At 43.4% G+C, this 17,994-nt stretch overlaps 1 protein-coding gene across 11 annotated transcripts in view; it reads right to left on the bottom strand.

The window, feature by feature from the left end:
* LOC307075670 (plectin-like) overlaps positions 1-17,994 on the bottom strand; it is a 106,338-nt gene that overhangs the window by 35,751 nt on the left and 52,593 nt on the right. For 9 of the 11 annotated variants that reach the window (XM_079736340.1, XM_079736341.1, XM_079736344.1 and 6 more), the window contains one exon: positions 2,014-2,075. In XM_079736340.1, coding sequence (XP_079592466.1) covers positions 2,014-2,075 — 62 coding nt within the window. Of the gene's footprint in view, positions 1-2,013; positions 2,076-4,042; positions 4,332-17,994 lie in introns of those variants that run through there. The other 2 variants (XM_079736342.1, XM_079736343.1) reach the window with 1 other exon arrangement.

Here is a 17,994-nt window from a genome sequence, read left to right as displayed (position 1 = left end):
AAAAAACAAATGCACTCACAATTTGTCACAAACAATGTTATTATCTGTTAAAACCACAAACGTCATGTTATTCAACAAATGTTGTCTTTCCAAATTGTTTGGCATATTTCTTAACACACTGGAATGTGGCCACTTTATTGATCCATCCATCATTTTCTACTAATAACCATCAGTTGGTGTGATTTACTTGAAGCTGAATGGGAAAAAGCCCCCATTTTGAAGCCTGGCAAACTTTTAACCCCCCTAGTGATTTATGAAGCGGAGCAAAGCACTCAGTGGACCGTTAACCTCGAGTAGCTAGAATCTGAGCTTCGAGCCTCATTTAAAACCTTCAGGGCGGGAAGTAAGAAGACTTATACACAGCACTTCTGGTCATACTTTTTTACTAACAAACATTTCCCCTAAACAGAATTTAAACTATAATTCAAATGACCATGAGCAAGAGTTATCGTTGGATGGATACGTGACATGGTCAAGGTTTATAAAGGAAATGTTTCCATTTCTTCAGGAGGTTTCTCAGATTGATATGGACACCATTGAACCTAACTTATGTGACTCATAAAGCTCCGGCGTAGCCAAGAGTCTCCGTCAACTCCAGGCCGGGGCGCACTGAGGCAAGCAGTGCACACCCCAGTGCACTCCCCCTCAGGGGGTCGCTGGAGCACATGCGCTACCGTTGGCCCAGGAAGGGGCTCCCGGGCCGGACCAAGGTAAAGTTCCCTTTTTTAAGATGGTGCTAAGTGAGTCCAGATGAGGCTATGACTCACCCTCGCACATTCACTGGAAAAAAAAACTTGTGGGGAAGCAGGGGAAAATAAAGAGTGTGTTCAGGAGTGTGTTACCACTTGACATTCATGGAAAGAAAAACAGGCCACTTGTGCCTTAAGTTTTCTATCTTGTTCCAATCATTTCTAAAAAGAGCAACCAATTTGGTTTCCAGTTATTATGGAGAATAGCGTAGTGTGCAAGCCTTTCATGTCTGAGGGTCTGGATTTTTGACAAAAAAGCTTTCCAGACAGGAGGCCCTGTGTAGCTGGTAGCAAATTTATCATTTATAATGAGTAACTCCAGAGTGAGTTGTTTGGCATTTGTTAGGAAAAGGTCCCGCCCTGTGTACCTCCCTGCAATGAGTGTGATGAATTGGGGAGGCTTTCAGGCTTAAGCTATGGGGAACGAAGCGGTGAGGTAAGTGAGAGGTGATCTGTAGTGTTGAAAGTTTACACGGTCAGGCAGCCGACGACAGATTGGACTTCTGGTAGGGGCCCCGTTCCCAGTAAATACAATGGGATGGAGAGTGGGTGCGACACAATTAGGGATCTACTGGATAATGTGTTTTTGGTTCGAGTATGTGTGTGTGTGTGTGTGTGTGTGTGTGTTTGTGCGCTTTTGTTTACTTGCCTATATGTGAATGCATGTGTGCGTGTGTTTGTTTGCATGGGGGGGGGGGGGGGGGGGAGTTGGATGACGGAAAAACTACCAACAGAACACAATACACACAATAATACAGACACGATAGAACTCTGTTCTCTACTGACTCGTACTACTTATTACCCGTATCTACTGTTCCTTTAAAATACAAGATGACTGAATCCAAATTTGTTGCAATAAATCAGACACAATTGCAGAGAATGAATCCTCTAATGTTGACTAAAAACATCCGCAAAGCATTCAGCTGCATCTTTCGGGAAAACATGTTTGCACCCTGTTGTTCAACATCTTGCTGGGAATAAGTCAGGAGACATCTGGTAATTGTGGTCAGCCATTTGGCAGGACTGGGAATTGGTGTAGGACCAGAAGGAATTGCAATTAAATGCATTTAAAATAGATTGCCCCTTGATTCAGAATCTAGGGATGATACTAAAAGGAAGTCATCCACATATCCATTGATAAAAGAAAAAACACATATGTGTAACTGTGTGTGTGTGTGTGTGTGTGTGTGTGTGTGTGTGTGTGTGTGTGAAAGAGACAGAGAATTAGACAAGGAGATAGACAGAGACATAGTTAATACCGTACCTTTATCAGATGCTTGTTGACCCATTTTGTGAAGGTCTTTTTCTGTACTCGATCCCGTTCATCTGCAAGAGACAATGATAAAGAAAACAGACCATTGTGAGACCAGGAAGTAGAAAGATGCAAAGTGGTGTTCGCTCGCTTCACAAGAAGGAATTATGGAAGTCATGGTTATGACTCAAATGTCCAATAATCAAAAAAACATTTAAATATCTTAGATACGAAGGGTTGGGTTGATTTGGTATAACAACGGTGTAGTCACCGACGTTGTCGAGACAATACATGCCCGTGAGTCACAGTTCATCACCAGCATCAGCGTGCTTCCTCTGCCTGGAAATGTTTCATGTGTAAGGGCGTGTCTCTCGCTCTATCTCTAATGCTGACACTGCCTTCATGGATCACTGCGGAGGATTTAGTAGAGCCTAGTATTGAAGCTTACTAGGAAAGTAGTGTAGAAAGTGTTATCTAGAATATGTTGCAAGGCATTTTGCTCTATAACAGACACAGTGTTTTTCTTATGAGGGATGTACAAATTAAATGCTGTGCAGCAAACAGGGAGATCTCCACCTTGCTGTAAGGGGGACAACACACCCACAAGCAAGTACTGCACCTGGACTCGCCCACTATGCTACCCGCACGCACACACCCACCCACCCACCCACCCACACACACACACTCAAAAGTGTGAGTTGCTCTGAGCCTTCGGGAACATAAAATAATAAGGCAATAGGGGTCTAAACTAGCATTGATCCCACAGGTGAACTTCACTAACGACTTTACCAACTGTGTTATGGAGTCACATTTCCATGGCAACGCTATACAACACACCTCTGACCTCTGTGTTCATTCGTCGGTGGAAACCAACGGGGGACCCTGATTAGGTAGTTGACTTTGACCGCAATGCGTCATCTAACGCCCAATAGCCGTTCCACGATGGAACATCACCTTGACCTGCAGGTAACTGCATGCCTCTTACAATGTGTTACCCAACACCCAGACAGGACATGTCACTGTGCGGACTACCAGCCCCTGAGTATTGAAGCCACTGTCTGGGAGGGGGGTGTCCAATGTCAGAAAAGCACAAACAGGTTTTGGGAAAGGTGTGCAGGGTTTGTGCCCACAACAAAGCAATTACCTTTACCGACGTTGTGTGTGGCTTAAGGCCAGCAAAGATCAACAAGACACGAGATAAGGAGATGGCACCTGACACTGGGCCACTAGTGGAGCCTAGAGGCACCATGATGTGAGCGCAAACATATGAACATTAAAACAAACATAAAGGCCTATATCTTTAGCTAGCAATATTCTTTTATATCCACAGTTATCATTTGGGATCCTGTGGCTATTCATATAGGGACTAAATACATAATATTTCCATTTTTTCTTTTAAGCAAAATAATTATAGTACATAATACCTATATATATATATATATATATATATATATATATATATATACACACATACAGATATTTGGGATATTTATACTTTTAAAAAGTACTTAATCTGAGCGAGTCAAGAGTCCGCCCACATGTGTATAATAAGTGCCTTGGGGTTTCTGGTCAAAACATGGGCCAAGAAAAACCTTCTGGTGTGTGAGAAAAGAGGTGGATCCTCGTTAAAATGCATCTGGCAAAACCACCGGGGAGAGCAGCCCTACTACTTAAAACAAATCTTATTTCCATGCCAAAAAAACTTTTTTGCTATGAAAAATGTGAGATGTTGCAAAAAAAATGTATGATAGAACTCATCAGCACTAGACCTCACTTTACCTTAGCACTGTACTAGTTTCAGCTTCAGCAGCACTTTTAACTCCTGATCTGTACGAATTTGTATGCACATATTCAGCATTATGTTTAAGAATATTGAATAGCCAACCCTAACCTTAGCCAATCAAAGAACCCTGGGTTCTGAAAATCACTACATTTATATAAAGTCAATTGAAATTGAGGACCCTTGCCCATCACACGTATTACAACGCCTAGATAATATAGCCCAAGGCAAAAAAAAGAGAGCTTCCCAGGATTCAGTCACCTTTCCTGCCGTCCGTCGCTTTCAGCTTTCCCAGGTAGAACCCATCATCAGAGAGCAGCCTGTCTCTGCCTCCGCTGTCAGAGGAAGCCATCCTTTGCCTCTGCTGCTGAGTGTTCATAGTGTGTCAGGGATGCGTCTTCAGACCCAACACAATGACAAACAATCCTCACTCTCTTCTGTAATCGCTTGTGTTTTTGTCCCCTTCTAGATCCCAGTGGTGTCGTCTCTACGCTGGCTTCTGTCCGTCAGCGCCTCACAAACCCTATGATTTCTCTTCCTCCTCTCTCTCTCCCTTACTCTCCTTGAGATCGGCTCAGCCTCTCTTTCTTTTCTTCCTTCTTTCCCAACCCCCCCCCCTCCTCTTTGTGTTTCATTCAAAGTTAATGGTGCCTGCGGGCTACAGAGTCTGGGCCTGTCGCGTGCGTTGTGGGTGTGTGGTGTTACGTGGCCGCGCACAGGGAGGACATTTTGGGTAGGGCTGTGGACACACCCCCTTCCTGTGCCCTTCCCCTGGCCCCTTTGCACACCCGACTGCCCCGCGCCCTCACTGTATGGCTCGCACTGGTTGCGCAAAGACCGACATTGCACTTGCGTATGGGCCCTGCAACGCCCTTATGTGTGACTCAGCATGCATGCGAAACATCCTAACGCACAACACAACAGCGTTATTGCCCACACAGACTGAAAGTGCTGTGTGTGCCTGAGCTGTGTGGGACTTAACCCTGATGCGTTTGATACACCACTAACGTCGACATGCCCAAAGATATGGGCAGATGCTACAGGGTGATGTAAAGGGTGTGAATACTATTAAATGTGTATTCACGAAGCTGAAGAGATTGAAACACTGAGATAACCAGGAATCCACACAAACCTGCATGGATGTGGCAATAAACTCACACCTTTGGTTAATTATTCCTTACTCCCAACGTTCCCAGCAGATGTTGAGAAATGGAAGTAACTTAACATGGCAATAAAATGAGGAGGGGGGGGCAGATAATGAAGGGAAAGTATTTATAGATTCAATACTTGGTCCTATGTAGTGAACCCTTATTTTTTTTACTTTGTGCTTTTACAGCTCAAGTTCATCTCAGTAACAATTACAACAAAAACAACACCATAACCCTACATTGGGAGTTGTTTAATATTTCCGTATTGAACTAGAAACTGTCAATTCAAATCCATAAATCAAAGCCAAAGTAACTACTGTGCTTTCAATACCGCTTACATATAAGAATGTATATAATATACTTCACAAATACTTTTACATGTCATTGGCTTTGCAATTGTAATATGTACACAATTCTCTTATAACGGCTCCAGTGGAAACTCCATCAGCGCCCTGTCTCTCCTTCATAATCGGATATGTGCGGGAACATCGACCAAAGTGTGGGTCCTTGCCAGTCCTCTCTTCCAGGGCCTCTGCCACTAGCCACGGGCCTAGGAGTTCTGTTTCGCCCACGCTGGCTCACATAACGTTCCGGGGCATCGAAAAGGGAGGTATTCCCAGCAGCCTGTGCAGACACGAGTTGCTTACTGGGGGATCGTGCCCACGCTTGTGTCAATGACGAACTCGTTGTGGTAATCTTTCAAAGCCACATTTTCAGATTGTGAGACACACCTTTGTAGTCCCATACAATGTCTGGGCAGGGTGAGGAATTAGGGCGTGGGGGTCTAATTAGACCTTTACATGAAAAAGAATAACAGTCTTATAACTGAGGAGATAATGACGCAACACTGAATAAATCATCTTGATCTTGTCCCCTATATGAGCATTAAATTACGTTGCTATAGCTTAGAGGACTGTACAATGGAACGAATCAGCTTTCAGTAAAATACTGAGACAATGAGTGACTTGATATGGAGAAGATGAGGGATAAGATGATATCAAGAATGCCTCGTCTAAGAATGCATCCATGACCAGACTGACTCATTAAACTTTGCTCCCTCCATCTATGAAATATTAAATATGCTTTTATTGAATTTACACATTGGTAAAAAGCTTTGTGGTTTTGCCACAGGTTTGAGTTAGGGTTGATCCTGGCAGATGTTTGCATTTCTTTGGCAGTGACATGAGCACAGACACCTCTTTAATTTGAGGAACTATTCTCAAAGTCAGGGGCGTGGCAGAGGACAGAGGAGAGAGGCCATGTCACTTTTTGGTCATGGGATCCTATTCCCCAGAGAGAAACATATAATTACAGCCATAACATGGCTATTACTGTGCTCCGCAGCATCCAGCTTCATCAAACTATGCTAGTCCCACACTTAGTGAAGAAGGAGAAGATGGTACTCTTTGAGAATATTGTTGCAAGTCCTCACCGAGTGATCAATCTGAGACTTATTTTCAGGATTTTCTTTCACGAAGCGAGCATTGGAAGCACTGGAAGCGACATATCATCATACTTTGCAGTGGACTAATCACTATAGTGCTATTGTGCGTTGTTTCAGATGGTTGGGGATGGCGTTACTGGTAGACTCTTACAGGTTTTCTTGACAAATGGACACAGACCCTTTTACTAAGTATAATCAAGGGCCTCTTTGGGACCAGCACAGTCAGAGGGCCATTGGAACAGAACTAGGAAACGAAGAGCATTTGAACAAAATCTTCTGCATACAGACTTGTCGGGTTGAGACGGATAGGGAGCTTAAAAGAGATAGCATAGGTAAAGAGAAAACCTGGCTTAAAAAAGCATTTGGTGGAGAAAGACCTCAGAGGTGATGTCATGATGGCTCCGCCCACATTTCAACACAATAAGCGTTTCACAGCCTTTTTACATCGATTTTACTGTAAGCATTTATTTAAAGGCAAACACAGTTTTGCCTTTGTGAATTTGCTGTTCTTAGAGAAGTCCACTACACACTGTGAGGTAAAATTTGTCTGAACCTAAAAGTGAAATTGCAGAGCAGAGGATATGTGTTAATGAATGAAATACATTCGTAACACCCTGCAGATATAGAGGGTCTAACAGGCTGTCCGGCGCGAGGCACAGCTGTCCCAAAAGAAAACAAAAGACATTAGAGGAATGTCAAGCATGTACCAATTGTGGTTTCAAAGCTCTTGGCCGCTGAAGTCCTGGGGGGACTTGGAGAATGGGTGGTTTGACAACACCTATCATTGTAGACAAAGAAAAAGACTGGGATTTGTTCTAACAGTTTAGGTTACCCAACAGCACTCTCTCTTCAACCAAAAAAGGGCCGCTGATGTTTTTCTCTCCCTCTATCTCTCTTTCTCTCTGTTCTTCGTTAACTAACCAACCCCTCCAGTCAAGCTTTTACAGGTGAGAACAAGTGAAGGCATATAATATGCAGTCTTGGCCGCCACACCTGAAAAATAATGGAATGTGTAATGAAAAAAATAAGAAATGAGAATCATGGCCCCACCCTCGGATCAGGCCTCACCTTGTCTTATCCCCTAACTCCTCGGCTCCGCTGGGAGCAAACAAGGACAGCGTGCAGAGCCTCCCAGCACCATGAAAGGCCTGGAGTCAATAAAGGTCCCCGGAGCGGCGCTGGGAATGTCGGCTCTCAGAGTGGCAATTCCATCAGCTTAAATTCGCTCACGGTATAAACTAGGATTAAAACGGCTCTGTGTGTTAGGGAGACAATGGCCTTTTGCTTGATATTTAATTTCACCAGCCCCTCTTAGCCTGCCCTCTGTATACGTGCGTGTGTATTTGTATCACGGAGATGTCTGATGGCACCGTGTGGTACAGTGTTATCATTATAGATCTCCCGACCGGCTGCTCAGTTTAGCGCGCCCGGTCCCATTTAGCACAGACAGCGAGGCCCTGCGACTGATTTAAGACTGTGTGAGCCTCTGGATTAAAGCCGACAGCTGAGTCTTACATTCAGCTGGTCCAGAAAATTATCTGAGGAAGGTCCCTCCTTTTTAAATTAACTATTGTGTCTGCAGACACTTGAGTTGCTTGATGGGTGCGCTGGATGGCCAGTACGCCTCCCTCTGTCGGTGACAGTATTGAACTACACTATTAAACTATTACTAACTATATACCATTAGTTCAGGGAAAACACTCTCTGAGTATTTGGTTTAACTGTTGGGTTTGCTCAACATAAATATGAGCTGTAGTTAATGGATGATATCAGCTACTATTTTTAGTATATAACATCCCCTAGTGGTATTTAATATCTGCTACGGAGACTTGGATTATGCTGACATGTGGAAATGTGGAAAAGGGGGAACATAACAATGTGTTGCTGGGGTAACAAGCCACAACACACAGTAGTGCATTCGGTAGCAGTAGTTAATACTGGTTTTACTCATGGTATATTTTTAGTTGGTGAGCTGTTGGGAGTCTCCCACCTCTGACGTATTTAACTGGCAGGAAAAACCTCATTCCTCGTCCCGCCATGTGGAGTCCTAGACTTGTAGCGTTATTGTAGGACCACTAGATGGCACTAGAACCACTAGAACAACCACATGGCTTCAAAGTTAGCTTAAGATTTCTTCAATAGATTCGTTTTTTAAGGTTGAAATAGAAAGGAAGAAGGAAAGTTAAAAAGACTGAAAGGAAAACCTTCTTTAATAGGTCCATGAGGATAACAGATAGAGTAAGAACAAAAAAAGACAACGGAAATAGAGAAAAGAAAGAAAGGCCAAAATACATTTTTATGCGATTGTAGGCCAAAATTCTATGTTTCAAATGAATAAATATGTTTACATATGTTTAATAAAAATATTAAAATAGCCCGGGGCCATTTTGTTTTACATAAGGAGTCCTGCTATCTTCCATTAACCAATATATAATTATCTGCCAACAAATGAGCAAACATAACGCACCTCAGCGGGTCACCTCTGGGTAAATCACTTAAGATATAGACTAGACCGGGAACGACATTAGGATAGTCATTCACTTTACTTACATATTGTTAACGGGTTAACATTTATTTCACATTCCAGTGACGCTATTGCAACAGGCTTTACGTTAGTTATACCTTTGAATACATTCCAGAAATGCAAGATCCCAGTTCTTACCAGGGCTGGCTCAAAAGTGTTGGGAGTGGTCATAACCCTTGTTAGTGTAGGTTTATATCCAGATGACACATTTATGGGACAGATTTACACATGACTGCTCAATCAGGTACCGTAAAGAGATTTATAATAAATTGATAACCTATGAACTTAATAATTTATTAATCCTTGGCCTAATTGTAGGCCAATAAATCGTGTATTTTTATCGTAAGCTTACATAAAATTACCTTAGCCTTAGATTGTTGTCGGTTAAATGGTTTTTGGGCAGTCAGTAGACCCCATTTAATTACGATTTTACTAATTTGATTTATTAAAAATGAATAAAGTTAGTTTTGATACCGATCGTTACTGTTTTTATCGCCTGCTCCTACTCACCTAGACAACACATTTTAGTGTACAAATATCTGCTCCTTTCTCCGTAGCTCAGCGCATTCAGAAACCCCCTTGTGTCCCCATATATCTAATGCACAGGGCCTCAAAAAAGTGTGAATCTGGGACATCCCCAGCTCCTCTGGTTGCTGCCATTCCACCCAAGACACCAACACGCGTCTCTGCTGTCATTTAAGATGTGCCAAGTCCATTCCTTTAGGGGTGTTACATGTATGCGACATACAGTCACAGCTGACACCTGTGGTCAACAACCATTTAGTAAAAGATCAAAAGTTATTTAGCAGCCCTGCCCAATGTAGTCCTACAATGCCCGCTAAAATGAGCTATCCCATCTATTTGTTGGAGGTAAACAACTGTCTGAATTTGCAAATATTATTATTAAGAGGTGCCATTGGTCTAGTCGTTAAAGAAAGTTAAAGATCTATTAGAGGTCACAGCTGAGAGGGTCCCGGGTCGCATTTTAAAGAGACATGGACCTAAATGGGCAGCCTTCTCGTCTTACACAGAATGACCTCTGCTCCAGAGTCCCCTGGATTGGCTTCTGATGCCGTCGCACCTGATAGGGACCATAATGGCTCTGGTCCCACGAGGAACACAGAGCAGCTGACATGGTCTGGTATGAGAGCTGGCAGTGGGAACTCAACCTCTTGCAAAGGTGTCCCTTTTTACAATCATTAAATGTTACCTTTCATTTGAAGAAAGAATGCTATGCTGGAAAGGCTGAATGGAGAGATGAATAGAAGAGAGAAACGTTTGTTTACTGTCACCCATATGCATATATATATATACATATGCCACAAAACAGAACAGCTGCTTTTCAAAGGTAAAATGCCATGATCTTTAAGAGACATATTTCACAACCGCTCTGAGTAAACACAGTGGATGCTTTTAAATACCTTGAGCCGAGTGGTACAAAGAGGTCCTCGGGGAGGGGGTGAGGAGGATGGGTGGGGGGAGTCGAACAAAGTATAAATAAACTAAAGAGCCTCAAAGACTGGACAAACATACACATATATTTATATATATATATATATATATATATATATATATATATATATATATATATACACACACGACTAGACTTATATATATATATATATATATGACACCAAACCTGGAATATAAATAAGTTACAGTATTTTAACTGATCGTTTCCTGGTGCCACCCCTGCCCAATGAATTGATGTGTGTGTCTGTGCGTGTTTGTGTGTGCTTGCGAGTGTGGTGCTTTCCGATCGTTGACCTTTATCATATCAACAGGAAGTAGGGCTTGGGTGCCAATGTGGCGAGAAGCATGGCTAACTCCCACAGGGAAGGTGAGGTATGGTCGACGAGGCTTCGTGAGATATCCAATATTCAAAACAGACCCACATACTAACCCCCCCCCACACACACACACACAGATCCCAACAGCATCTGAGTTGCGGTTACATGACCTGGGCTGTAACCACATGACGACACGAGAGCATGGAAATCTGCTGTTTGAATAACTATCGTTGCATAGAATGCATTGCTGGAAGTCATAGTGCATGTTGAATGTGTGCGTGTGCAGGAAGAATGTTCACTTCACTTCCCCCCCCGCCCTTTCTCCTGTGTGACCTTTTCCACCGACCCCTGGGGGTCCCCGGGGTCAGGGGACAGCCACGGGTGTCACTGTTCCCACTTTCACAACGACGGCCTGGAGGCCTCCCCCTGTAGACCGGACACTCCTGCCTCCTGGCCCTATAAACCATCCTGCTCTCCCAAGGACACATTCTGTTTCTCTCAGTCTGGCCTCCAGCCCACCGCAAGCCTCCCACAAAAAAAGGGAGAGTTCCTGCTCGTGAATAAAATAAAAAAATCAACGGCCACGCAAAAGGAAAGTGTATCAATCGACGGAGCAATTAAAATCGTGTTATATGAAATGGACCGAAAAATTATGAGACAGGATGACAGAAAGGAAGGCGTTTCTCAGAGACGAGAGATCAAGATCATCAAGGTCATGCATCACTTTTGTTGTCTAATGTGAGCATTTTTGAAAAACGTAAAGCCGCACCCATGTTTGGAAATCCACTGCTACCAAGCCAAGGGCAGACTCATTGCGAAACACAAACTTGAATTTCTGGATGGTCTCAAAAGGCTACCCTGTTCACACCAACAGTAGGCAACATCCCAACTGAATGATCTCTCTACTCTCACTGCTGTAATATGCTCCAGAGAGAAAGGGTTTATTTGAGGGAGAGAGAGAGGGAATGTATGAGAGAGAGAGAATACATGATAGAGAGAGGGTATATATGAGAGAAACATAGAGAAAGAGAAAGCGAGAGCGAAAGCGAGAGAGAGAGAGAGAGAGAGAGAGAGAGAGAGAGAGAGAGAGAGAGAGAGAGAGAGACAGGGGACGGGTTGGGGTGACAGTAACATGGCTGTTATGCTGTACGGAAGGCAGTGGAAGGGGACAGCTAAGACCAAACAAGTCCCACTGGGCCTGTGTTAATAGCCTCACTGAAGAGCAATGATGAAGTGGTGGTAGTGGTGGAATATGAGGAATATGAACCATTCTTCATACTGGCAGGATTGGCAGGGTAATATATTATTATTAATATAAAGCAAGTTTTGTGACACTGTTTTTACACAACTCGTATAACAATGCTTTTAAGGTCAGTGTTATAAAGATTAAATAATCATAATAAATAAATTACCTTCATTTTTGTTTGTCACAACCTTAGGACAAGTACTAGATTTAATGAACGGCCAATTTACAGGTCATTTACATGTGAAAGGACGTTGGAGGTGTCGTTTGTCGGCAATCCCCTCCCTGACAGGTGCACTACTACTGTTCCTTAACAAAGAGGCTGTTCAACAACAGAATACGTTTTTTGTGTGTGCGTGTGTGTGTGTACTATTGGGAGGTGGCCATATTGGCAACCGTCATTTAGCCTTTTTGATGGCAGGACAACAAGGGCGTTGCTGGGAGGTTAAATGAGTGAGAGGGTGGAAGACAGGGCTTAATCTCCACCAGGTTTTCACTCTCCGGGTCTCACATATCCCTGCAGTATAAGACAATGCTGTGGGCTCCAGTTCCGTGCGTGTCTCTGTGTACCGAGGGTTTAAACCCACTGCAGCTGCAGAGACAACGCACACTTTAGTCACACGCACACAGATTCAGTGACATTAGCACACAGGACCTGTGACATGGTCTGGGGTCACGCTTTGATCCAGTGGGATGAATATCAAAGCGGGATGGGGGCTGGAGGGGCACGTATGAACTTACAGCCATGTGAGGGTGGCGGCACGTCACAGAATCGGCATGCATGTCAAGCCTAAAGGTGGCACATACTTGTGGCCAAACAGAGAGTTATGGGGATGCAAATGTGAAGAAGAACACATTAAAAAAAGATCAACATCGTCACTTTGAAGTGGATGTATAAAGCACAATAACCACACTACCGGTGGGTTATTGTCACACTGGTTTAAATGAGAAGACACGCAATCAATTTAAAAAGGTGGGCGGTAAAAAACTTTCATGTCCCTAATCTGCTAATCACTTCCTCCTACTCCTACTAATACTATTACTATAGTCACTTGGACTCCACTAACGCTGGTGTTCCTTCTGCCCTACTGTAAAGCGGCTCTCTCTTACCTGGTCGCTTTTGTTTTCGTGAATACCACACTGTGATTAGGGCGGCTATGTGCCCAAACAGCACCAGGGCGGGCACCAGTGCACAGTGTCTAGAGGGGATAGCTGACGGCATTGAGAACCAGACATAAGTTAAGAGCAAGGCTTTGGTGGCCGGGACAGCTGGTCCACCCTGGAGTAAAAGGGGAGCGGGGCCGGAATGGGTGTGGCAGGGAGCCTGCTGTTCTCAATACCATTCCATGTGTTTTTCATTTTGATGTTGGAGATTTTCTTACTCATCCCAGCTTTTCTTTATTGTATGGTCATTCTCATTGTTCGGGACACATATCAATATCAACCAAGAAAGCCATTGCCATTACAATCTCAGTGAGCTATCGACTGATTATTTGAGTTTCCTCTGACCTATCTGCCAGATAGTTCCTGGAAGTCAACTTTGTCGTTTCCCAAGATATTATTGTGATGGTCAGTGACTATGTAACTGTATTTCTCTTTTTTCACCATATTTTATCTATTTGTCTAGATATCTATATTGAATCTCTCACACGTAAGGATAGATACTTATACAGCTTCACGGTTGTATCACAGAACAAAGGAACAATAATATGGTACATATTGTATGTACGTGTAAACACATCAAAACATTCATGCGGTCTATACATAGTACACACATCCACAATGACAGCAAACAACCATGGCTTCACACATGTGTGCAAGACAATAGCAGGCGGTGACCAAAACACCCACACCCACATACACAAACACCAACTTAACAGAGTCACTCTTCTGTCTTAGGTCCGAGTAGTATTCTGCTGCACATGGCCCCTTAATATGTCAGAGTGACAGGAACAATACTTCCCAAACCTATGGGTCAGTCTTTCCTCTGAAGCAGCACATATCCACACTGTAACATGAATAGGAAGTTGGGAAAAGAAACCCCAGCAAGAGTTAACCCCGAATGCAAGCAACCGACCCGGTGACCACCGTGGTTAAAAATGGAATAGAGACGGTGCTCTAAAGCTCGGTGTTAAAGTTGTGTGCGTATTGGGCTCACGGTGTGAGCTGCCTTGTTTGTTAGTCTGCGTACGTGTAGTGCCCCTTCAGAAGGAGAACAATATTTCACACGCTGGCTTTGACAAGAAACACACGACAGACAGACAGACAGACAGACAGACAGACAGACAGACAGACAGACAGACAGACAGACAGACAGACAGACAGGGAAGGTCGGCAGACGGACAGCTGGGTAGATGCAGTAAATTGACACACCATTCCTTACGCTATAAACCTACCAGGTATGATCTTCATCTACGAGACGGGACGGAAATGGTGGAAGTAGCCGTTGGTTAAAGGGAAAGACAGAGAGACAGTCGTGGAAAGTGGGGGGAATGGAGGGGAAGGTAGAGACTTCTGTTTGTTCTTGCTCTTACAGCCTTGTTTCCCCCTCTGTTGAATCTTGACAGCGCTGCCTGCTGCTAGGATTCGTCAGCCCTGCTCTCTGGTGGTCTCATAGTTAGCCAGGGGAGGGGAGCGCATTGGGAGGGGGGGCTGTTGGGGCACGCCACGCCAAGGGGGGGGGGGGGGGGGGGGGAGGAGTGGGTTCGGGGTGGTGTGGGTGCCCAAGAGGAGAGGTCTGGAACTTCTGGTGACAGGTTATAAATACACAGCAGATCCAGAGGATCACGCAGTGTCACTGTTTGCAACTGATGGAGGCACTCTGGGGGCCTGCTTGGATACACTGGCCCCCTAGGGACACACTCTCTTCATCTCCGGCACTCATATGCTCTCGCTATCGCTCGATGATGACGAGGGATACTTTATTTAGAGTTATTATGTCAGGGGCCAGGAAAAAAAAAGTGATTCACCTAATTCCCAATTTAAAGAATCAGGATATGATACGCTATAAAAGAGATCATAGAGCGCTAATATTATCAAAGCACACTTGTATTATATTACTTTTCAGAGAACATTGATATAGTCGATTACATACTCTCGTTTGTGGGTAGTGAGACATTGGACAGTTAAAGAAGTTTTGTAAATAAACAGCACCTATATGTTATCCAAATTGAAATCATGAACAAACTATAACATGATGGTGCTACAGAACAATACACATTACAACTTGCATGAGGCAATGTGAGTGCACTCAGGGCCCAATAAGAGCAGGATATGTGGAAAGTTTTGCATGTGGGTTTATAACCACCCACAATGCTGAGATCCTAATGCCTTTTGGGAGGACAGCAAGGCATAACATACTCTAAATATAGTCAAGCTTTAACCTACGCAAATGGCATTGTAAATTGCAATGTTGACAAATGAATAAGAATGCCCAGGACCAAGTGCCCTGAGAGAAGCAGTGTTTTGACTTCCCTGATAACATATGGACACTGATGAACTGTCAAACGTCCCCGGTGAAAACTCGGTTTCCATGTAACAACACCCGGGTGATACATTGAGCCATACTCCCAGAGAGATCCCAGAATGTCAAAGTCATATTGTCATCATGAACTCTTTGCGCAGATTCACTGTATGTTGTCATGTTACATTATAAAAACATAAACTTTGTGTAAAATTACAGCAGACTGAAGACACGATAAAAAACCTAAATTTTTCATGAATGCAAGTTTCCTCATGTGCGTTTGCTCTCGGGTTTTCCAGAAATCATTTGATTTTGCGCCGCTATACGCAAATCAAAAATGTTAATCTTAATTCATTAATAAGACTTTTACAGTTTGCCATTAAATCTGCTTCCAGAATTGGCAACAATAAATACAAAAAGTTTTCAAGAGAGGATTATGTTCCACCTTCCCAGTAAACTCCACCACTGGACTGCTGCCTTCTGCGTCATGTACTTGTTTCTCAATCATAAACTGCCGACTGACGGCTCACATCTCATGATGAGCTGACTGAAATAGCAGATGGGACTTCACAGGTGGAGTGGCCGCGAGGAGCAGACAGGACCGGGTGGCTTGGTTCCATTATTTTGATGAAACAAGAGACAGTGAGCAGATAGGCTTTAACAAAGTTATGCAACTTCCTATTCAGGCAAAGCCTCCACATGGTCTATAGATCGACGGCTAACACGGTGTAGCCATTTTATTGATTTTCTGTCGTATTTCTTGTAGAAAAAGGCCAGGTTACAAATTAGACCTTTACATCTGGCGGCAGGTCCAGGCAATGAGTCATAGACGACAACCAAAATCATGTGCCCCTGCTAATGAAAGGGAACAAGCAGCTAGACTGGCCCTTCATTTCATGAATCACACAACTATGCAGTGGGCATACTTTCAGGGATGGAAATGCAAGGGAAACTTAATGTCATGTCTGGATAAGACACGTGGTCTAATTGCCCCTGGTGCCATGTGCAGCAGACACGTTTCAAATGGCACCGTAGGCACGACTATGTACAACAAGAAGCCCCTTGCTGTTCAGTTTAGGTCTACAGACAATGACATGTATGATGTGGAAGAGCAACAAGGCAAGTCCAACATGTGTCCAACACATCAGAGAGTAATCTCTCCCAGATTCTACATGACTACAACTAGAGACATGCTGTCTGACGCCTGAAGTTTGAGAGAGAGAGAGAGAGAGAGACAATAATGACAAAGAGAGGGAGACAGAAAGAGAGAGACAGTGAGAGAGATATATACAAAGAGACAGAGAAAGAGAGAAAAAAGTTGAAAGGTAACATTGATGCCATTAAACATTGTTTAAGGGTGTGACCCGAATTATGCAATAATCTCTGCATAAAACATGGGATCTCAACAAGACTTTTTTGCAATGCTATTTACAGTGGATAATACACGCATGTTTGTATGTATTTGTTGTAGAAATATAGGCTGTGTTAGACCTCTACTAACTCTTAACGGTCAGTAGATGTCAGCAGTGAGTTAGCCAATACAGTGGACACTGGCTAGGACAACACTGTGGCAGGCCACTGTCAGATCAGCCAGTCTCATATATCACAGAGAGAACAGCCAACAGTTTAACAAAACCAGCTTAGCAAGAGACAAATTCAATGTTAGCAGTCATTTGCATTATGACTAATAGATCATTTTTATAGAGGGTATTAACATGCGTCTTTTACTATGTTTACTGAATGCAACGCTTCTCACAATGAATGTATTATTGGTTTGGGTTTGATGCATCATTTTTTAAATGTGCATTTCATCTTAACACAAAATGAACTGCTTATATTATGACTTACAGTTGAATATGAGAACAGGGCCACTAATTTGATCCAGACCGAGCCATCATGTGTGGAACCAAATAAACACACCCATGCAACTGTGAGCAAAGTCTTCCAACTTCCCGACTTTCTTTTTCTCCCTCTCACTCACTCGCTCACACCCACAACAGGCAACGCCCTTGTGCATTTCACTATCTTCTCTGTAGTTCCAAGCGAGATGTCAGTCACAATGCTTTATTCAGTTTGTTAAATGTTGTGGAATGCCAGACCCAACCCCCGGTCAGTCAGACGAAGACATTACAGTTAAATATGACAAAAACATTTGTGTGTGTCTACCTCTGAAAGGCCACCACTGACTTGTTTTGGTAATGTGTTCTGAACATTCTGGAAATTTTAGTTGTTGCCATTGCCAACATCAGGCAACTGACGTAGGCAACTGACTTTAGCAACTGTGAGGGAGGCAGGTAATGATAATGTCTTGTTTGCATACCTCCTGTATTCTAACTGTAAAAGTTTTAGAACAAGTGTAAAGGAACTTCCACTTTTTACATTTATATCTTCCCATAAGAATGAAGAGAAACAAAGAAAAATTCAGAATTAAAAGTGCAAGGAACACTGTGTTACTCTAGAAGAGAAGCAGAGAAAGTTTCACACCCTTTTCTCTCAAATTTTACGCCTAAAACTGTATCGCGCACATCCATCTCCATAGGGGCCGGGCAGGGCTACAGCTTAGCTAACAGCCCCACCTTGTTGAAGTCATCACAAGTCTGG

The sequence above is a fragment of the Pollachius pollachius genome (assembly GCF_949987615.1).
Source record: "Pollachius pollachius genome assembly, chromosome: 1".
NCBI lineage: Eukaryota > Metazoa > Chordata > Actinopteri > Gadiformes > Gadidae > Pollachius > Pollachius pollachius.
Note: the sequence above shows the minus strand (reverse complement) of the source record. Positions and strands in the feature narration are given on the sequence as shown.